The sequence below is a fragment of the Giraffa tippelskirchi genome, chromosome 4 (genome assembly GCF_054371585.1).
Source record: "Giraffa tippelskirchi isolate mGirTip1 chromosome 4, T2T-mGirTip1v1.2.pri, whole genome shotgun sequence".
NCBI classification, from domain to species: Eukaryota; Metazoa; Chordata; class Mammalia; order Artiodactyla; family Giraffidae; genus Giraffa; species Giraffa tippelskirchi.
Genome location: NC_137278.1, coordinates 97,282,595 through 97,306,023, shown reverse-complemented (window position 1 = coordinate 97,306,023; position 23,429 = coordinate 97,282,595). Strand labels below are relative to the sequence as shown.

At 42.5% G+C, this 23,429-nt stretch overlaps 1 protein-coding gene across 3 annotated transcripts in view; it reads right to left on the bottom strand.

Annotated features, from left to right (window-relative positions):
• The window catches only part of CRACDL (CRACD like), a 132,182-nt gene that overhangs the window by 35,030 nt on the left and 73,723 nt on the right, over positions 1 to 23,429 (bottom strand). For all 3 annotated transcript variants that reach the window (XM_081484465.1, XM_081484466.1, XM_081484464.1), the window contains 2 exons: positions 17,534 to 17,613; positions 3,114 to 3,282 (listed from right to left, as the gene is read on the bottom strand). In XM_081484465.1, the coding sequence (XP_081340591.1) occupies positions 3,114 to 3,282; positions 17,534 to 17,603 (239 nt within the window). In that variant the 5' untranslated portion in view covers positions 17,604 to 17,613. The remainder of the gene's footprint in view (positions 1 to 3,113; positions 3,283 to 17,533; positions 17,614 to 23,429) is intronic.

Below are 23,429 nucleotides of genomic sequence, written 5' to 3'. Positions count from 1 at the left end.
GGAAACCATCAATGAAATGAAAAGGCAATTTACAGAAAGGGAAAAAATATTTGCAAACTTGTATTTGGTAAGGGGATAATATCCAAAATAGTAACATATATAAAGGACTCATACAACTCAACAGCAAAAATCCAATCCAATTACAAAATGAGAAGATCTAAATAGACATTTTGTCGAAGACAACAGATGACCAACGGCCATGTGACAAGGTACTCAACATCCCCAACATCAAGGAAATGCAAATCAAAAACAGACATCACTTCAGATCTGTGAGAATGGCTTTTACAAAAATTAAAAGGAGATAAGTGAGAGGATGTGGAGAAAGGTGAACTCTTTTGCATTGTTGCTGAGAATGTAAGTTGGGTAGTCGCTATGGAGAACAGTATAGAGGTTCCTCAAAAAGTTAAAAGTATCAACCGAACTATCATATGATCCAGCAATTCTGCTTCTGAAGGAAATGAAAACAGGATCTTGAAGAGACACGTGAACTCCCACGTTCATTGTAGCATTATTCACAACAGCCCAAATACGAAAACAACCTAGGGGTCCATCAGTGGGTGAATGGGTAAAGAAGGTGTGATACATATGCACAAAGGAATATTATTTATTCATGAGAAGGAAGGACATCCTTCCATTTTCAACAACATGGATGCACGCTGAAGGCATTAGGCTAAGTGAGATACGTCAGACAGAGAAAGACAAATACTCTATGATCTCACATGTGGAATCTAAAAAAGAAAGCAACCCTGGAGAACCCCATGGACAGGGGAGCCTGGTGGGCTATGGTCTACAGGGTCACAAAGAGTTGGACACGACTGAAATGACTTCGCAAACACAGACACAAAGATTAAACAGGGGTTACCAGGGGCAAGGGGGGTAGGGGGGACAGGGAGATGTTGTCAAAGGGTACAAACTTCCAGCCATAAGGTGAGTAAGTTCAGGGGCCACAGCACAGCTGGTGCAGCACAATGATTAAAGTTAATTATACCACATTATATACTTGAAAATTGCTATGAGAGTAGATCTTAAACATTCTCACCACAAAAGAGCAGTAGTAATTAGGTGATGTGATGCAGGTATTAGCGAATGCTATGGTGGTGATCATTTGGCAGTGCATAAGTGCATTAAATCAACATAGTGTATACTTTAGAACTCCCACAGTGTTATATATCAGTGATCTCTCAATAAATCTGGGATAAAAAAGAGAAGATGTTGTTTCATCTCTGCTCTTGAAGGACATTTCCTGGGCCTCATCCCTACCCCAAGCTTCCTCTCCTAGCAGCACTCCAGGGAACCTCCACCAGTCACTGAGGACTCGTCCCTGTCAGGTGCTGAGAATACAAAGATGAAAAGGGCACTGTCCGTGGACTCTGGTGATGGAAGAGGGACAAGTGGACAGGCCATTTCAGCCCAGCTCACCCCTCCAGCTGTGCTCTCGTTTCTTGTCTGTGTTTTGGTGGAGAGTCAGGGTATGTGTTTGGGGGGGGGGGGTGCACGTGTTATAATGTCCCTGGGGCTGGCCCAGTGAAGACATGTAAAAGTGAGCAATATTATAATCTCTTGCTCCCCTAGAGTCTGGAGCTGCCCTTTAAAAATGCGTGTACAGCTCGCTCTTTACAAGCTACCATGTGGGTGCTTCTTGCTCCCCGCCAACACCAGGAAAAACACTGAAAGACAAAACTCAAATCTCTCCTCTTTAGTCATTTGGTGCCACCAAGTGGTCAGTGTAATTTCTATACCTGTGTGCAAAGTTTCTTATATTTTGTCTGACTCTTTGTGAAAGAGTGGACTGTAGCCCTGCAGGCTCTTCTGTCCATGAGATTCTCTAGGAGAGGAGATACTGAGGTGGGTTGCCATGCCCTCCTCCAGGGGAACTTTACAACCCAGGGATCGAACTCACATCTCTATGTCTCCTGCACTGGCAGGCAGGCAGGTTCTTTACCACTAGCGCCACCTGGGAATGGAACACTCTAGTGTAATTTCTACTCCTTTAGAAATGGGTGAGGAGGGAGGAGACAGGACCCCTCCCAGGGATGCTAGAGCCGGTGAACCCAGCTCAGTATGGTCTGTGACCCAATTCCAGGGTCATTATGCCTCCCAAAGAGTTTTATTCTCAAATTAAGGTGTCGATGTTGCTTAAAAGAAACAAAACCTGACAAGCCAGCAAATCTGTTGTTTTTTTCCCCTCCTTTTACTCACAGAAATAACTGCTAGAATAATTGAAGCATATGCATTGTAACTATATTTTGATGAAGTACAAGTTAGGAAATAAGGATTTCTTCACTAGACTTTCCCATATTTCATACCTATTGGTTTTGTTCTTCCTAACAATGTTTTTTTGGGGGGAGGGCCTTCCCTTGTTGCTCAGCTGGTAAAGAATCCACCTGCAATGCGGGAGACCTGGGTTCGATCCCTGGGATGGGAAGATCCCCTGGAGAAGGGAACGGCTACCCACTCCAGTATCCTGGCCTGGAGAATTCCATGGACTGTATAGTCCATGGGGTCGCAAAGAGTCAGACACGACTGAGCAACATTCCCAGATTTGGTAGAAAACAATGTTTTTTGGATGATTTTTCTAAGAAGTAAAGTAAAAAGCTTTCCCCCTACTCCTCTCTAATGGAAAATTTTCTTATTCGGTTACTCAAGGTTTAGGCTCAGAGAGATGTATTTTTCTGGTATAGTACCCAGGCCCTCAAAAAGAGTTTTAAGTCAAATGAAATCAAGGATTACATCCTAATCTTGCCACTTTGAAGTGCAGAACACTGGGTGGATTTCCTGAAATTTCTCCAAGGCTTGGTTTGCTCACTTATAAGATGGTATCTCTTACCTCCTCTCCTATATTTATTGCAGACTTTTAATATATACACACCTGGCACATAGCAGGTACCTAATAATCTCCCCCCACCAACTTTCTGCATCCCTATGTACAAAAAGACAGAAAACACTATTCCTATGGAAGAATCTCAAACACCTTCTGTGGAATTATTTAGGAGGAGAGTGGGCTCAGAAGTCCATCGAGTAACCATGACAACAAGCCTGAGTTTTCTGGTCCTCCTGTGTCCTCCTCTGCTCCCTGGAACACACAAGCCTGAAGGACGGAAAAGACAACTCACTCCAGCTCATCCTCTGAGTCGTAGCCCACTGGTCCTGACTCAATGGCCATGACCTCGTTCTTCGCCTGGCTTTGCTTCCAGGTGCTACTTCCCGTGGAAGAAGACGACTCCTTTCTCTTCTTCTTCCCAAAGAACTTCTTAAACGTTTTGAATTTGGACTTTTTCTTTCCTACGCAGAAAGAATGCATGTAAGTATCTGCCAAACATGGATTAGATGTGCGCGAGGAAACAAAGTAAGATTTCTGTCCAAACATCAATTATTCACTTCTGATATGTCCTTTTCCCACACAGGAGGACACGAAGCACACAGCATACCATTTTTGCACACCTGAAAACAAATCTTGATTTCTATTTTGGACACTCAATGAAGGAGTCAAGAAAGTTTTGGAGCATGATCACAGAGTCAAAGGCACAAGCAAATTTCCTCTTACTTCAAATGAATCATTTTCAACAGGTCTTTCACTTCCTTGGTTATTAAATTTATTCTTTTTTTAAAATTTATATTCCTCCTTCCCAAACTGATCTATTTATTTTTATCCCTTGGCCTTGCCATATGGCATACAGGATCTTAGTTCCCCAACCAGGGAGCGAACCTGGGCCCCCTGTATTTGCAGTGTGGAGTCTTAAACACTGGATCAACAGTGTGTGTGTGTTGCTCAGTTGTGTCTGATCTTTGCAACCCCATGGACTGTAGCCCACTAGGCTCCTCTGTCCATGGAATTCTCCAGGCAAGGATACTGGAGTGGGCTGCCATTCCTCCTTCAACTGGACCAACAGGTGTTGGTGGTGGTTTAGTCACTAAGTTGTGTCCAACTCTTGTGACTCCATGAACTGTAGCCTGTCAGGCTCCTCTGTCCATGAGATTCTCCAGGCAAGAATACTGGAGGGGTTGCCATTTCCTTCTCCAGAGGATCTTCCCAACCCAGGAATCGAACCCAGGTCTCCTGCATTGTAGGCAGATTCTTTCCCAACTGAGCTATAAGGGAAGCCCTACAGGGAAGTCCTTAAATTTATTCTGCGTATGTTTTTAAAAACTTTGTATTTTGCCTTGGGGTATAAAATGCAGGAGACCCTGGTTCAATTCCTGGGTCAGGAAGATTTGCTGGAGAAGGGATAGGCTACCCACTCCAGTATTCTTGGGCTTTCCTTGTGGCTCATCTGGTAAAGAATCTGCCTGCAATGTGGGAGACCTGGGTTCGAACCCTGGGTTGAGAAGATTCCCTGGAGAAGGGAAAGGCTACCCACTCCAGTCTTCTGGCCTGGGGAATTCCATGAACTGTACAGTCCATGGGGTTGGAAAGAGTCAGACATGACTGAGCAACTTTCACTTCACACTGTCAATTAACAAACAATGTTGTGATAGTTTCAGGTGAACAGCAAAGGGACTCAACCATACATACACATGTATCCATTCTTCCCCTGAACTCCCCTCCCACTCAGGCTGCCACATGACATTAAGCAGAGTTCCCTGTGCTATATAGTAGGTCCTTATTGGTTACCCATTTAAAATACAGCAGTGTGTACATGTCCATCCCAAACTGTTTTCATGCAACCACTGTTCCTATTTATATTACCATATTTGTTCTGCCCATTCTTGAATCCACACAGCACATTCTGGGTAGAATCATACAGCATATATGCTTGTGTGTTGCTCCTTTCCCTTCATATATTGTGTTTGAGATTTTGCATGGAGATGCATGCATTTTCCAGTCTTCCTTTTTCTAAATGCTAAGCAATATTCCATTGTATAAGCAAAATCAGATTTTAATTCCTAAAATAAAAATAGTCAAAAGCAAAAAGTCTTGACAAGGTAAAGGCCATAATGATAACCCAAATCATTTTTCAAAATAATCCTCAAGTGCTAAGAATATGTGTGTGTGTGTGTGTGTATAAGGTGAATCACTTTGCTGTATAGCAGAAATTAACACAACAATGTAAATCAACTATACTTCAATAAAATAAATTTTTAAAGAATCCTCAAGTGCTTCATTAAGCATGGATGTGGGCACCATGGACAATTAGAGGAGGCCCAGCCTCCTGGGCAAGAGGGGCTGCTGGAGTGCCGAATGCTGTGCCGAATGCTGTGATGAGCTAACAAATTTGGTGGTGGTGGTGGTGCTGACTCTGTCATGCTTCCTGGAGTGTCAGAATCTACACCAGGGGTCCCCAATCTCTGGAATCTAACACCTGATGATCTGAGGTGGAGTTGATATAATAATAACCGAAATAAAGTGCACAATAAATATGATGCGTTTGAATCATCCCCAAACCATCCCTCCAACCCCGGTCCATAGAAAAACTGTTGTCCAACAATCTGGTCCCTGGTGCCAAAAAGGCTGGGGACTGCTGGTCTATACTTTAAAACATTTCGTGATCTCTTCTCTGACGTCGCCTTCGTCCTCACCCCCAAATTCCCATCATATTCAGGATCCTGAGATTTCAGTAGCTCAGCAAAGTTGATTCCTTTCCTTCTGAATCTAAGAACTAACAACAGAAGGATGGAATGTTCCAGGTTATCAGGATGCTATCTAAATATACCTGAAAATTCACTCACAATTGATTCATTTGATAAGTAGATCATTTTGTAAGGTGAATTCCTTTCTTAAAAAAGTAGGATCTTTATAATTTGTTTACATTAATGCCTGCCTTGGGAAGTTGACATGATCTTGCCTTCATGTGGAGAATTTCTTAGGATTATTCTATAGCAGGAATACCTACTGTATTAACTTAAGGGGAGTATATCCATACCCCAAAAGAAATGAGTTCTACAGTCAAGTTTTCTTAACTTCTTTTTTAAAATATTACTTAGTTAATTGATTGATTTTTGGCTGCTCTGGGTCTCTCCATCTTCCTCTAGTGGCGGGAACGAAGGCTACTCTCCAGTTCTGGTGCTCAGGCTTCTCACTGCAGTGGTCCCTCTTGTGGAGCAAGGCTCCAGGGCTCTAGGGCTTTTAAGGGCTTAGTTGCCCCATGGCATACGGAATCTTCCCAGACCAGGGATGGAACCCCTGTCCCTTGCATTGGCAGGTGTATTCTCAACCACTGGACCACCAAGGAAATCCTTTCTTAACTTCTAGTGGAAGTTTCCTTACCTTTATAATCTCAAAATGTTCACGCTATTCACCGATGGGTCATCGCTCAGCCATGTCCGACTCTTTGCAACCCCATGGACTATACAGTCCATGGAATTCTCCAGGCCAGAATACTGGAGTGGGTAGGATAGCCTTTCCCTTCTCCAGGGAATCTTCCCAACCCAGGGATCGAACCCAGGTCTCCCGCATTGCGGGCAGATTCTTTACTAGCTGAGCCACAAGGGAAGCCCAAGAATACTGGAGTATGGAACCGGGGTCTCCTGCACTGCAGGCGGATTCTTTACCAACTGAGCTATCAGGGAAAACTGACGGGCCTCAGAGAGAGCTTATTATTTGGAAAGGCTCCTCAGAGTTTTCTGAATCATGGGACACTATCTGGCCTTTGTCAGTTGACAGATAGATATGCATCCCAGAAAGGCGGAACAAACACGCAGCCTAACAATCCTTTACAGTCGAAGATAGGGCTTCGGGATTAAAGGGAGTGGCTACAAAGATCCGAAGTACAGTCACTGAACACTTTGATTTGTCGTGATTAGTTGGCCATACAAGAGCCTATCTGTGTTACATCTGTTCACCTACTAGGCTCTTTAATTTAATTTCTTTAATGGTTACAGGAACTATTTGGGTTTCCTGCTTCTTGAATTCATTTTATTGTTTTATTTTTCTAAATATCTGACTTTTTTCTTTTTTCCCCCAGGTTCATCACTAATTTTATTTTATTGTTTATTTTGTAATTGGGATATAGTAGATTTACAATGTTGTGTTAGTTTCTGCTGTACAACATTGTGAATCAGCTATATGTAAATATATATATCCTCTTTCTTGAGCCTCCCTCCCACCCGCAGCCCTACCACACCCCTCTAGGTCATCACAGAGGACCGAGCTGAGCTCCCTGTGCTATACAGCAGTTTCCTACTAGCTATCTATTTTACACATGGTAGTGAATATATTTCAATGTTACTCTCTCAGTTCTGCTCACTCTCTCTTCCCCACTCTGTCCACAATTCCATTCTCTATGTCTGCATCTCTATTCCTGCCCTGCAAATAGGTTCATCAGTACTACTTTTCTCGGTTTCATATAATGTGTTAATATATGATTATTTATTTTTCTCTTTCTGACAACGTAACTGTATGACAGACTCTAGTTCCCACATTTTCACATGTACTGGCATATAGGTATTAATAATAGCCTTTTATTTTAGCATCTATACTATCTATAATATAGCCCCCTTTTCTCAGCCCTAGTATTCTCTGCACCTCCTTTTCTCCTGGATCAATCACATAGGAGGTTTGTCAATTTCATCTGCCTTAAAAAAAAAAAGTCTGGCTTTATTAATTCTTTTCACATGAGAAAGATTTAGTGCAATATTTTTTATTGCACTAATTTCTGTTTTAGTTTTTCTTTCCTTTCTCCTACTTTCCTTTGGGTTTACTTTGCTATTTTTAAAATCCTTGAGATGAATACTTAGATAATTAATTTTTAGGTTCTCTGTTTTTATAATATACATATTTAAGGCAATATAGCTTCCCTGGTGGCTCAGATGGTAAAGAATCTGCCCATAATGCATGAGACTCTGGTTCAACCCTTGGGTTGGGAAGATCCCCTGGAGAAGGAAATGGCAACCCACTTCAGTATTCTTGCCTGGAGAATTCCATGGGCAGAGGAGCCTGGCGGGCTATAGTCCATGAGGTTGCAAAGAGTCAGACACAAATGATCAGCCAACACTTTCACTTTCAAGGCAATACATTTCCTGCTAAATCTATTTTAGCTGCACTTACATGTTCTGATATGTAGTTTCTTTATATTTGGTAAAATATTTTCTAATTTTCATTATAAATACCTTCTTAGACCTATAGGTTATTTAGAAAAGTATGTCTTAATATCCAAGCACTTGGGAATTTTCTTATAATCTTTGTTATTGAACTCTAGCTTAATTGCACTGTGGTCAGTGAACACACTACATGATTTGAATCCATTGAAATTTGTCCAGACTTGCGTTATGGCTTACCATAAATTTGAAAATGCTCCTAAAGTGCTTGAAAATAATGTATTCTCTTCACTGGCCCATATACATCAATTAGGATAAGGTCTTTTTCTTTTTAATTGTGTTGTCCAAGTACTTTATGTCTTTAATTTTTAATACATTTGTCTTATCAATTAGGTGTATTAAAAATAACCCACTTTGATTGTAGAGTTATCTTTTTACTTAACTGCCAATTTCTACTCTATAACTTTGGACATTATGTTGATAAATGTCATAGAAGGATAGAATTAATATCTTCCTGTGGAAGTGAACCTTTTGTGAAATGACCCTCTTTATTAATAGTAATGCCTTTTGCCTTAAACTCTGTTTTGACTGCTATTGATACAACCATGCCAGCTTCCTTTGGCCCAGTGTTTGCAAGTTTCATTTTCTTCTGTCCTTTTACCTTAAACTTTTCTAATCCTTTTATTTAAGAGATTTAGAGTTTTAGAGTGGGCTTCCCTGGTGGCTCAGTGGTAAAGAATCTGCCTTCAATGCAGGAGACACAAGTACCATCCCTGGGTCAGGAAGATCCCCTGGAGAAGGAAATGGCAAACCACTCTAGTATTCTTGCCTGGACAATCTCACAGACAGAAGAGCCTGGAGGGGTTCACGGGGTCACAGAGTCAGACACAACTTAGCAACTAAACCATCACCAGAGTTTTAGAAAACCAGTCTGATCTTTAACTTCTGACTGGAACATTAACATAATTAGCTATCGCCACTCACTCTAGTCTGTTGTTTAGTCTCAAAGTCATGTCCAGCTCTTTTGAAATCCCACGCACTGCAGCCCACCAGACTCCTCTGTCCATGGGATCTCCCAGCCAAGAATACTGGAATGGGTTGTCACTTCCTTCTCCATGGGATCATCCCTACCCAGGGATCAAACTCACCTCTCCTGCATTGGCAGGCAGCTTCTTTACCACTGAATCACTTGAAAGTGAAAGTGAAAGTCACTCAGTCGTGTCTCTTTTCAACCCCATGGACTGTTCTCTAGGCCAGAGTACTGGAGTGGGTAGTTTTTCCCTTCTCCAGGGGATCTTTTCAACCCAGGGATCAAACCCAGGTCTCCCACATTGCAGGTGGATTCTTTACCAGCTGAGTCACTTGGGAAGCCCTTACTCTAGTTACTGCCATGTTAATAAAAAACAAGTCTACCATCTTTGTGGTCTTTTAAAATCTTTCTTTCTGTCTTTTGAATTAACTGACTTTAAAAGAACATTCCTTTTTTTTCCATTTCTAGTTTGTAAACTTTGTCTTTTATCTCTGTTCTTTCAGGAGTTACCCTAGAAATTATACTACACATTCTATTATGGAACAAAATAAGAAAGTTAGAATCAGTTCAATTCATTTCAGTCCAACTCTTTGCAACCCCATGGACTGCAGCACGCCAGGCCTCCCTGTCCATCACCAACTCCCAGAGTTTACTCAAATTCATGTGCATTGAGTTGGTGATGCCATCCAACCATCTCATCCTCTGTTGTCCCCTTCTCCTGCCTTCAATCTTTCCCAGAATCAGAATCTTTTCAAATAAGTCAGTTCTTCAGTCAGTTAGAATACTTTCATCTTATTTTATGCCCTACTGTTTTCATTCTGATCTTTAAAAACCCAAAGATACTATTCCATATTATTAGCTTTTATTTGTTTATTGTTAAAATTTTATTTTATTTATTTTTGGCCATGCCACACATGAGGTGGAGTCTTAGTTCCCCGACCAGGGATTGAACCCGTGCCCCTGCTTTGGAAGCACAGAATCTTAACCACTGGACTGCCAGGGAAGTCCCTCCATGTTTGTTTAGATGTGTCTGCTTGTTTCTTATCTTCTCTGCTTGCCACTCCTTCTTGGTCCAGACCCTCCATAAAGTATGATTTTCCTTCTGCCTGAAGGCAGATTCCTTTGGAATCTGAGGATCTCCTGGTGACAAAGTCAGTTTTTGTTTATCTCAAAATGACTTTATTCCTGAAGCTCCTTTCTGAAACATTTTTCTAGGTTTAACATTCTAGGTTGGTAGTTATTTTTTCTAAGTCATTCTTTTAATAATATTGACGACATCATTTTACTGTTTTGTGGCTTCTGTTGTGTGGTCAAGAAGTCAGTTTTTTGCTCCGCTGAAGGTCTTTTTTTTTTTTCTCCTCAGACTAATTTTAAGATTTTTCACTTTTGTCTTTGATTTTCTATATTTTCATTCTATGTGGATTTCCTTTTATTTATCCTTCCTGGGAGTCATTCAGTTTGTTAAATCTGTAGATTGGATCATCTTTTTTTTTTTAAGTGCATTCCAGAAAATTTTCAGCTACTCTCTCCTCTCCTAAGACAGTGCTCAAATGCACGTTATACCCTTTCGTTTATCTCCATGCTTCTTGTCCTCTTTCTGTATTTTCCTTTCTTTTACCATTTTATGATATATTCTGTGTACTTCGTTGTGATCTACCTCAAGCTGATATAATCTGCTATTGAACTTATCAACTGAATTTTTCATCGTAATAGTTTTACTTATTTCTAAAAAATCCACTTGATTATTTTTCAAATCTGGTACAGTAAGTCCCTTGCATACTAATGAGTTCTGTTCCAAGCACGTGCTCATAAGTATAATTTGTTCATAAGTTCAACAAAGTTAGCCTAGGGCCCCAACTAATACAATTGGCTATATATTAATAGTGCATGCGTGCGTGTCCGTGCTAAGTCACTTCAGTCATGTCTGACTCTTCGCGACCCTACAAACTGTAGCCCACCAGGATTCTCTGTCCATGGGATTCTTCAGGCAAGAATACTGGAGTGGGTTGCCGCGCCCTCTTCCAGGGGATTTTCCTGACCCAGAGACTGAACCAGTGTCTCCTGTGTTTTCTGCATTGCAGGTGGATGCTTTACCATTGAGCCCCCAGGGAAGTCCAATATCACAGTACAGTATCTTAAAAACTACACCAGGTAGAGTACAAGAGCTGCCATACAGGGGCTGGCACACACGTTCCCATCTTTGAAAGTTGAAACTTGAAGGTTTGTATGTAGAGGACTTACTGTACATCATTTGAAAGTTGTTTTAAAAATTTTATCAATAAAATTCACTCTTTTGGGCGTATACAGAGTTGAATAATCACCACCAAAAACACACATCACCCTCCTGTGCTGTCTTTTATAGTCAAACCCTTCCCCTATCTTTAACCCCTGGAAATCACTAGTATCTTCTCCACTCTTATTGTTTCCTTTTCCAGAATGTCATATAGAGTCATTCAGACAGTATGTATCCTTTTGATTCTGGCTTTTTAAACGTATCACCACACGCTAGAAATTCCTCCATGTTGTTACATCAATCAAGAGCTTGTTCCTAACTATTGCTGAGTACTGTTGCGTTGTATGGGCTTCCCAGGTGGTACAGTGGATAAAGAATTCGCCTACCAATGCAGGAGATGCAGGAGACTTGGGTTCGATCCTGGGTCAGGAAGATCCTCTGGAGCAGAAAATGGCAACCCATTCTGGTATTCTGGTATACTTGCCTGGAGAATTCCATGGACAGAGGAGCCTGGCAAGCGGGCTGTAGTCCATGGGGTCCCAAAGAGTTGGTTCCATTGTATAGATATAAACAAAGTGGTAAACAAAAGTAAAATTGCCTCAAATTCAACTTAGAAAAAATCAGTGGTATTCCTAGAGGGGTGGGATGGGGAGGGAGAGGGGAGAGAGGTTCAAGAGGGAGGGGACATACGTATACTTATGGCTGATTCACGCTGATGTTTGGCAGAAACCAACACCATTCTATAAAGCAATTATCCTTCAATTAAAATATAAATAAATTAAAAAAAATAAACAACATTCAGAAAACTAAAAAAAAAAAAAAGTAAAATTGCTATAGGCTTTTGTGTAAACATACGGTTTCATTTCTCTTAGGTAAATACCTGGAGTCGGATTGGTGAATCATAGACCAAGTGCGTGTTTAATTTTATAAGAAACTGACAAGTACTTTCCAAAGTGGCTGTACCATTTGCATTTTCATCAGCTGTATAGGAGGGTTTCAGCTGCTTTGAATTCTCCTAGCATTTGTTATTGTCAAGTGTGTTTCCGTTGGTTTTTTTCCCCATTCTAATAGGTGTATAGTAGTATTTCATTATAGCTTTAATTTGCATTAACTAATAACTATTGATGTTAAGCGTTCTTTCATGTGCTTTTTGCCACTTGCATATCCTCTTAAGTAGAGCATCTTTAAAAACACTTTACCTATTTTTAATTGGATTGTTAGCTTTCTTACTGTCAAATTTTGAGTGCTCTTGTCAAATGTGATTTGTAAATATTTTTCCCCAGTCTGTGACTTGACTTTTCATTTTCTTCACAGCATCTTTCACAGAACAAAAGTTTTAAATTTTGAGAAAGTTCCATTTATCAACTTTTTCTTTTAGAGTCTGAGGTATCATATCTAAGAACTCTTATCTAATCCTAGGTCATAAATATTTGCTCCTATGTTTTCTTTTATTAAAAGATTTATAGTGTTACATTTATGCCGATTATACATTTAATTTTTGTACCCTCATTTGAGTTCAAACCAACTGTGAACTCTCAAATTTCATTTATTTTTTACATATGAATGTCCAATTGCTTCAGCACCATTTGTTGAAAAGAAAATTACCACTGCATCTACTGAAATGTGAGAGAAAAAAGTAATCCTAATATACAAGATAATCAGAAAAATCTATCTGTATTATATGAAATAAAGTCTTTAGCAAAATTAGTATCTGAAGCTAAGAGTTAAGAGCTAGGGTTTAATATTTTTGGAAGCTGTTCACCTGAACTACCTTAAGGACAATCACTACTAGTACTTTGACTTAAAACAACAGAGAGAGAAATGGAAACCTCTGTCACAAAAATAAGGTGAATACAAATAGCTGATATGAGGCACATGTGGGGAGATCACATGTGTTTCCTAAAGTCAATTTTCCACCTCTATCAAGACACACAGAGCAATCTGCAGATAACAGTAAACCAATCACATAACTGGGTAACTTGTGGAGTGTGTTTTGAGATGATGATTCATGGACTTGGAATTCAGCTCCATCAGTTCAGTCGCTCAGTCGTGTCCGACTCTCTGCGACCCCATGAATTGCAGCACGCCAGGCCTCTCTGTCCATCACCAACTCCCGGAGTCTACCCAAACCCATGTTCATCGAGTCGGTGATGCCATCCAACCATCTCATCCTCTGTCATCCCCTTCTCCTCACGCCCCCAATCCGACCCAGCATTAGGGTCTTTTCCAATGAGTCAACCCTTCGCATGAGGTGGCCAAAGTATTGGAGCTTCAGCTTCAACATAAGAACTTCCAATGAACACCCAGGATTGATCTCTTTTAGGATGGATTGATTGGATCTCCTTGCAGTCCAAGGGACTCTCAAGAGTCTTCTCCAACACCACAGTTCAAAAGCATCAATTCTGCGGCGCTCAGCTTTCTTCACCGTCCAACTCTCACATCCATACATGACCACTGGAAAAACCATAGTCTTGACTAGACGGACTTTTGTTGGCAAAGTAATGTCTCTGCTTTTAAACATGCTATCTAGGTTGGCCATAACCTTCCTTCCAAGTAGTAAGCGTCTTTTAATTTCATGGCTGCAGTCACCATCAGCAGTGATTCTGGAGCCCAAAAAAAGTAAAGTCTGACACTGTTTCCACTGTTTCCCCATCTATTTCCCATGGACTGATGGGACCAGATGCCATGATCTTAGTTTTCTGAACGTTGAGCTTTAAGCCAACTTTTTCACTCTCCTCCTTCACCTTCATCAAGAGGCTCTTTAGTTCTTCTTCACTTTCTGCCATAAGGGTGGTGTCATCCGCATATCTGAGGTTATTGATATTTCTCCTGGCAATCTTGATTCCAGCTTGTGTTTCTTCCAGCCCAGCGTTTCTCATGATGTACTCTGCATATAAGTTAAATAAGCAGGGTGACAATATACAGCCTTGACGTACTCCTTTTCCTATTTGGAACCAGTCTGTTCTTCCATGTCCAGTTCTAACTGTTGCTTCCTGACCTGCATACAGGTTTCTCAAGAGACAGGTCAGATGGTCTGGTATTCCCATCTCTTTCAGAATTTTCCACAGTTTATTGTGATCCACACAGTCAAAGGCTTTGGCATAGTCAATAAAGCAGAAATAGATGTTTTTCTGGAACTCTCTTGCTTTTTCGATGATCCAGCAGATATTGGCAATTTGATCTCTGGTTCCTCTGCCTTTTCTAAAACCAGCTTGAACATCTGGAAGTTCACGGTTCACGTATTGCTGAAGCCTGGCTTGGAGAATTTTGAGCATTACTTTACTAGCATGTGTGATGAGTGCAATTGTGCGGTAGTTTGAGAATTCTTTGGCATTGCCTTTCTTTGGCATTGGAACGAAGACTGACCTCTTCCTGTCCTGTGGCCACTGCTGAGTTTTCCAAATTTGCTGGCAAATCGAGTGCAGCACTTTCACAGCATCACCTTTGAGGATTTGAAATAGCTCAACTGGAATTCCATCACCTCCACTAGCTTTGTTCGTAGTGATGCTTTCTAAGGCCCACTTGACTTCACATTCCAGGATGTCGGGCTCTAGGTGAGTGATCACACCATCGTGATTATCTGTGTCGTGAAGATCTTTTTTGTACAGTTCTTCTGTGTATTCTTGCCACCTCTTCTTAATATCTTCTGCTTCTGTTAGGTCCATACCATTTCTGTCCTTTATCGAGCCTATCTTTGCGTGAAATGTTCCCTTGGTATCTCTAATTTTCTTGAAGAGGTCTCTAGTCTTTCCCAATCTGTTGTTTTCCTCTATTTGTTTGCACTGATCGCTGAGGAAGGCTTTCTTATCTCTCCTTGCTATTCTTTGGAACTCTGCATTCAGATGAGAATATCTTTCCTTTTCTCCTTTGCTTTTCGCTTCTCTTCTCTTCCCAGCTATCTGTAAGGCCTCCTCAGACAGCCATTTTGCTTTTTTGCATTTCTTTTCCATGGGGATTTTCTTGATCCCTGTCTCCTGTACAATGTCACGAACCTCTGTCCATAGTTCATCAGGCATTCTGTCTATCAGGTCTAGTCCCTTAAATCTATTTGTCACTTCCACTGTATACTCATAAGGGATTTGATCTAGGTCATACCTGAATGGTCTAGTGGTTTTCCCTACTTTCTTCAATTGAAGTCTGAATTTGGCAATAAGCAGTTCATGATCTGAGCCACAGTCTGCTCCCGGTCTTGTTTTTGCTGACTGTATAGAGCTTCTCTATCTTTGGCTGCAAAGAATATAATCAATCTGATTTCGGTGTTGACCATCTGGTGATGTCCACGTGTAGAGTCTTCTCTTGTGTTGTTGGAATAGGGTGTTTGCTATTACCAGTGCGTTCTTGTGGCAAAACTCTATTAGCCTTTGCCCTGCTTCATTCTGTACTCCAAGGCCAAACCTGCCTGTTACGCCAGGTGTTTCTTGACTTCCTACTTTTGCATTCCAGTCCCCTATAATGAAAAGGACATCTTTTTTGGGTGTTAGTTCTAGAAGGTCTTGTAGGTCTTCATAGAATCGTTCAACTTCAGCTTCTTCGGCGTTACTGGTCGGGGCATAGACTTGGATTACCGTGATATTGAATGGTTTGCCTTGGAAGCGAACAGAGATCATTCTGTCGTTTTTGAGATTGCATCCAAGTACTGCATTTCGGACTCTTTTGTTGACCATGATGGCTACTCCATTTCTTCTAAGGGATTCTTGCCCACAGCAGTAGATATAATGGTCATCTGAGTTAAATTCACCCATTCCAGTCCATCTTAGTTCGCTGATTCCTAGAATGTCAACGTTCACTCTTGCCATCTCCTGTTTGACCACTTCCAGTTTGCCTTGATTCACGGACCTAACATTCCAGGTTCCTATGCAATATTGCTCTTTACAGCATCAGACTTTGCGTCTATCACCAGTCACATCCACAGTTGGGTATTGTTTTTGCTTTGGCTCCATCCCATCATTCTTTCTGGAGTTATTTCTCCACTGATCTCCATTAGCATATTGGGCACCTACTGACCTGGGGAGTTCATCTTTCAGTGTCCTATCTTTTTGCCTTTTCATACTGTTCATGGGGTTCTCAAGGCAAGAATACTGAAGTGGTTTGCCATGCCCTTCTCCAGTGGACCACAATCTGTCAGACCTCTCCGCCATGACCCATCCGTCTTGGGTGGCCCCACACGGCATGGCTTAGTTTCATTGAGATAGACAAGGCTGTGGTCCGTGTGATCAGATTAGCTAGTTTTCTGTAGTTTTAGTTTTAGTGTGTCTGCCCTCTGATGCCCTCTCGCAACACTTACCGTCTTACTTGGATTTCTCTTACCTTGGGCCTTGGGTAATTCCTCTTGCCGCCACCACCGCTGCCGCCGGCCCCAGCCCCCGGCCTGGCCTAGCCCCTCTCGACTGCCGCCCCCGGCCCTCGGCCCCCAGCCCCCGGCCCGGCCTAGGCCCTGTCAGCCACCGCCCCCAGCCCCCGGCTCGGCCTAGCCCCTCTCGGCCGCCGCCCCCGGCTCCCGGCCACCGGCCCGGCCTAGGCCCTGTTGGCCGCCGCCCCCGGCCCCCGGCCCGGCCTATCCCCTGTCGGCCGCCGCCCCCAGCCCCCGGGCCCCGGCCCGGCCTAGCCCCTGTCGGCCGCCGCCCCCAGCCCCCGGCCCCCGGCCCGGCCTAGCCCCTGTCGGCCGCTCCATAGAAAAGCACAATAAAGGTCTCTGGAAGGAGAATAAAAGCCATAAAAGAGGCACCAAAGGCTCTCTCTTGATATTGTTATTTCTTCTGGATATTTAGACCATCCAAGACTTTGCCCAGTGTCTCACTGAATCCTCTGGATGTTCCTGAATGAGGAATGATTCCATCGCCTCTCTCTTCCTCTGCTTCTAAGTCAACTAAACCTGGGGATATGTTCACCTTCAGGAACGAGGAAAAGGACTTAATCTCTCCCTTGGTCTCTCTTTCTCTGACACACACACACACACACACACACACACACATACACACACACAGACACACACAGACACACACACACACACACACACACACACACACACACACACACACACACACACACACACACACACACACACATTGTTCCTGTTGTGTCTGATGGAGAAGCAAAGGAACACAGCCCTCAAGTGGCCGTCCACAGTCTTGGACGGGCTCTCCAGCCTCTGTGAGGGGTCTGGGGGTGTCTGAACACACTGAACTGAACCCACTCTCCACGCGGAGAACCTGAAGCCCCGCTTCGGAAGCCCCTCTCCCAGCCCCACAACCCAACAAGGGTCCTCCCAGGGCACGGAGAGTAAAGGAAGACCTTACCTGTGCTGTCCTCCCCGAGGCCTTCTGCAGCGTCCCGAAGCTTAATGTCCGTCACCCTCGTGGAAATCATGTCCAGCTCACTAAAAATCAGGGAGAAAGCCATGTGAGAGGAATAAATCTAACTGAAGTTAATGACCAAGATGGTGGTGACTGACTTTTGCCCATGACACTGGCAAAGACAGAGGCCAAAAAACAGGTCCATGGCTCAAGATTAGTAACCACATCAGTGTTTATCTAACCACTGACCAGAGCCATTTAATGGAAAACAGAAAACTAGGAAAGCTTCACCAATTCATACAATGCAGATTTGGTTTCTTTCTTTGAAAGAAAAATTTTCAGAAATTATGTTTTGCTCAAATATCGTGTATTAATGCATATATATGGAATCTAGAAAATGATACTGATGAACCTACTTCAAGAGCAGGAATAGAGACGCAGACATAGAGAACAGACTTGTGGACACAGCAGGGGAAGGAGAGGGTGGGGGGAATTGAGAGAGTAGCACTGACATATATACACGACCATGCAGAAGATAGGTAGCTAGTGGGAAGCTGCTGTATAGCACAGGGAGCTCAGCTCAGTGCTCTGTGATGACCTGGAGGGGTGGGATGTGGGGGTGGGAGGGAGGCTCAAGAGGGAGTGGATATATGTATACACACAGCTGATTTATGCTGTTGTACAGCAGAAATCAACACAACATTGTAAAGCAATTGTAATCCAATCTAAAAAACTTAAAAAGAAATTACGTTTTTCTCTTGTTCACTGTGGGAAGTTTGGAAGACACAGAGAAAGAAAATCAGTCACTGTCCCACCAATCAAGGAAGACTAACCACAGCCAATGTTTTAATATTTTTCCTTCCAGTATTTTCTATGCAAATGTTTATGTGCACAAGCACATGTGCACCACACTAGTAAGACTGACTTCCTGGTTGTCTTATCCCATATCAGGAAGATCCTGGATGCGTTATTGTAATGGCTACATAATGTTTTCATTGGATGCTGCATCATCATTTATTTACCTTATTTCTTTTCAGAGCTTTTTACAAAAAATTTCAAACAAAAGTACACAGAATGTACGATGAACTTAATACATATGACTCTTGCTCATCTTAACCCCTTATCCCCTCCCACTTCCACCAGATCATTTCAAAGTGAATCATCCCAGATACTATCATCATTTTATCCATAAGAACTTGGCTTCTTCCTAAATTAAAAACCTCTGACTTTTCATGGAGCTCAAATAAATGATGACTGGCCAATATTCCTGTTAGAGAGTACTGAGTTGTGCCCCTGCCTTCCATAGCTGACTTTAAAAAAACATTAATATATTTATTTTTGGCTATGCTGGGTCTTCACTGCTGCACATGGGCTTTCGCTACTTGTAGGGAGCAGGGGCTTCTCTTTGTTGCGGTTTGCAGGCTTCTCATTGCAGTGGCTTCTCTTGTTGCCGAGCACAGGCTCTAGAGTAAGAGGGCTTCAGTAGTTGCAGCACGCAGGCTCTAGAGTGAAGGCTCAGTACTTGTGGCCCATGGGCTTAGTTGCCTGGCGAGCATGTGGGATCTTTCCAGACCAGGAATTGAACCTGTGTCCCCTGCATTGGCAGGAGGACTCTTAACCACTGGACCACCAGGGAAGTCCCCATAGCTGACTTTTAAAACAGCACACTCTACCCTACACAGGCTAATTCATCACTTACTTGGAAAGCTATTTCTTATTGGAATTCATTATGAATTTTCCCACTTTAAAAGGGAGCTAAAATATTTAACTAATGAATTAACATCTATCACTTATACAGTACACAATGGGAAACGATGGGAGGAATTTTTTAAAAAAATATTTAACAGAGGAAAGAAGTTGCAGGTCTTTGCTACAGTTGAGTCTAATATTTAGGTCTCCTTTAATATTAATGTCAAACAGTCCATCCCTGATCAGTCAACTCCTTAAAAGGTGAACAAACATTCATAAGCCTTGCTTCTTGATTTTGATACAATCTGACTTTATAAAAATGTTGGAGCAACAGGATGAAGAAAAAAAAAACATGATCATCTCAACTGATACAAAAAAGCCATTTGCCAAAAGTCAACACCTTTTATAACAAAAAATTTAAAAAACTAGAAATAAAGGAAAACCACCTCAATGTAATAAGGCCATATATGAAAAGGCCACAGCTAACATCATACTCAACAGTGAAAAACTGAATTTTTCCTCTAAGATCAGGAACAAGACACTCTCACCATATCTACTCAACACAGCACTGAAGTTCTAGCCAGAGCACATAGACAAGAAAAATAAATAGAAGACATACAAGTTGAAAAGGAAAAAGTAAAATTATCTCTGTTCACAGATGAAATGATCTTATATCCTAAAGATCCACCCCCTACAAACAAAAAACTGTTAGAACAAATAAATGAATTCAGCAAAGTTGGAGAACACAAAAAAATCAGTCATTTCTATAAAATAACAACGAACAATCCAAAAAGGAAATTCAAAAAGTAATTCCATTTACAACAGTATCAAAAAGAATAAAGTACTTAGAAATAAATTTAACCAAAGAGACAAAAGACTTGTACCCTGAAAACTAAAAAATGTTGCCAAAAGACTGAAAATAATGTCAATAAGTGCAAAGACATCCCGTGTTCATGGAATGAGACTTATTATTGTTATGATGTCCATACTATCCAAAGCAGTCTACAGATTGAATGCAAACCCCATCTAAATCCTTGATCCCATAGGCTGCTGCTGCTTAAAGTTACTATAGGGGTAGGGGCAGCTACCAGAGTATTTGAAGGAAGATGTGGTAGAGAAGGAAAAGCAGGAAAATACAAGGAGTAAGGAGAATAAAAATGGTGAGGACTGGTTAAGTACCAACTACTACCTTGGGTACCATCTTCCATGGTTGCCAGTAAGCTAGAAAGTACAAGTGCTCGAGCTTTCTATTGTCTGAATTTGGAGTTAACAACTGCAACAACTTATCAAGCACATAGATTATCATCTGAATTATCTCATTTAATCCCCAAGAACTCTAAGTATTCTCATTTTGAAATTGAGATCATGTATTAGGTATCAGGTAAATTTATTAACAGCAGAGACATCACTTTGCCGACAAAGGTCCGTATAGTCAAAGCTATGGTTTTTCCAGTAGTCATGTTTGGATGTGAGAGATGGTTCATAAAGAAGGTTAAGCACCAAGCCTTTCCTGGAAACAGCATTTTATACAATGTGCAGATTTTGCGGCAAGTTTTCCACTTGAATTCTCAAAGTTTATAAATTTATAGCAGTAAAACTATTGGGCAGGGATTTCCTCGGTGGTGCAACAAGGAATTGATGCCTTTGAACTGCGGTGTTGGAGGAGATTCTTGTGAGTCCCTTGGACGGCAAGGAGATCACACTAGTCAATCCTAAAGGAAATCAACCTTGAATATTCACTGGAAGGACTGATGCTGAAGCTCCAATACTTTTGCCACCTGATACAAAGAACTGACTCATTGGAAAAGACCCTGATGCTGGGAAAGATTGAAGGCAGGAGGAGAATAGAGTGGCAGAGGACAAAATGGTTGGATGGCATCACTGACTCAATGGACATGAATTTGAGCAAACTCTGTGGACATAGTGGAGGACAGAGAAGCCTGGCATGCTGCAGTCCCTGGGATCACAAAGAGTCAGACACGACTTAGGGACTGAACAACAACAACAAAAATTTATTAACTGGTCCAAAACAGTGAACCAGAGACACTAGCTTGTATATGCATGTTGCCTATATCCCCAGCATGGGAAGGAACTTCTGAAGCCTGGGGCTGCAGGGCTGTATGAGACCGATGTTGACCCAGTGGAGTAAAGCATCCTGAGCTGTCCCCAGAGAAGCTTAAGGGGAGCAGGGAAATCCAAAGGACACTGGTCTCCCATGGAGATGGCTCCGCCTGCTGAGTAGCCCCTGTCTAGGATCAGGTCGGAGTCCAGAGGCTGAAAGAGCCCCATGAGATCATCCATTGGGTCAGACGGGGCATCTTAGTCCAGAGAACAGGGGTTGAAGCTGCCATAATTTAGCAACTAACGCCTTTGAGAAACCATGAGATTACCTTCAAAATGTCCACCTCTGCACATTTTTTATTGTTGTTGCACAATATTTTTTTAAAGTCTTTATTGAATTTGTTAGAGTACTGTTTCTGTTTTGTGTTCTGGTTCTCTGGCCGGGAGGCACGTGGGATTGAACCTTACCTGCTGCACTGGAAGGTGAAGTCTTACCCACTGCACCACCAGGGAAATCCCTACTCAATAGCTTTATTGCTATAAATTTATAAACTTTGAGAATTCAAATGGAAAACTTGCCACAAAATCTGCACATTTTATAAAAGGCTCCTTTCTGGGAAGGGCTGAGAATGTGAAGGCATATGTGAGTGTGTGCACAAGCCTCTGAGGTGGGTGTGCTGGAGCGTGTTCACCCCACTGAGTGTGGAACAGACCCAGGAGCTCTGACATGCTGTTCCCTGGGTTGAATTACGTGGCTGTGATAAAGCCTTGTGCCAGGGCAGAGGGCTCAGGAGCAGGTTAGAGGGAGAGTGGGGGACCCTAGAGGACAGCCCGGGGCTCTTCTTGCTGGAGGTACATCCTGTTGGACCCCGGATGCCGAGAGCAACACCAGATGCAAGGCTGCTAACAGACTCATGCTCAGAAGCAAAAGTCACCCCACAGATGAAGGGACGACAAGCCAGGCTCACCGCACACGGGAGGTCTGAAAACCTGCTTGTTTTATGTCCCAAACATCTTCTTATGAATAAGAATGCAATATGGTGCGCTTGTTGTTGTTCAGTCACCAAGTCGTGTCTGACCCCATGGACTGCAGTACACCAGGCCTCCCTGTCCCTCACCATTTCCCAGCATTTGCCCAAGTTCATGTCCATTGCATTGGTGATGCTGTCCAGCCATCTCGTCCTCTGTCACCCCCTTCTCCTCCTGCCCTCAATCTTTCTCAGCATCAGGGACTTGTCCAATGAATCAGCTGTTCATATCAAGTGGCCAAAGGATTGGAGCCTCAGCATCAGTCCTTCCAATGAATATTCAGGGTTGATTTCCTTCAAGATTGACTGAACCAGTCAATATGGTGCAGAAGAAAAGGGAAAGACTTGAGAGTGAGGCAGGCCTGGAGCTGAAGCTGCACCCTAGCACTGATGAGGGCTGAGCCTCAGTTTCCTCATCTACAAAACACAGGCAATAACACTTTAACTGAATGGGACTGAGAATACAGCACATACAAGCACCCGCTGAGAAGAGCTGTTGGTTTCTACACCTCGTTTCTCACCATGGGCTCACACCTCTACACAACTGCAGACAAGAACACACACAACTGCTATACCCTAGGGATGGTCCATTCTGTCCCATGAAGGCTTCTTGGGCAACAGGTCACTTCAGAGCCATGAGATTCAGAGATCAAAACACCTGGGCTCCTAAATGAGCCCAGATCTTCCCAATGCCCCCACAGCTCGATGGACCATAAAGAAAACTGCTGCCAAGTAACAGATAAAACTATATTCCAGGCCATGGAGGCATGTCCACCCCCTGAGATGTTGGGGTGCAAGGATGGAGAACCGGCCCCTCCACCTGGATGCTTCAGGCACAAACACTCTGCAGCTATTATAAAGGGAATGTCTTCTCTGTTGAGCCCAATAACTTGTACTGCTGAATACACAATTCTCCCACCTGAGTAAAGTTCAAGCAAAAGCCAGAAGGAGAACCTTAATTAGAAAGTGTTAGTCGCTCAGTTGTGTCCGACTCTTTGGGACCCCATGGACTGTAGCCCACCAGGCTCCTCTGTCCGTGGGGATTCTCCAGGCAAGAATACTGGAGTGGGTTGCCATGCCCTCTTCCAGGGGATCTTCCCAACCCAGGGACTGAACCCAGA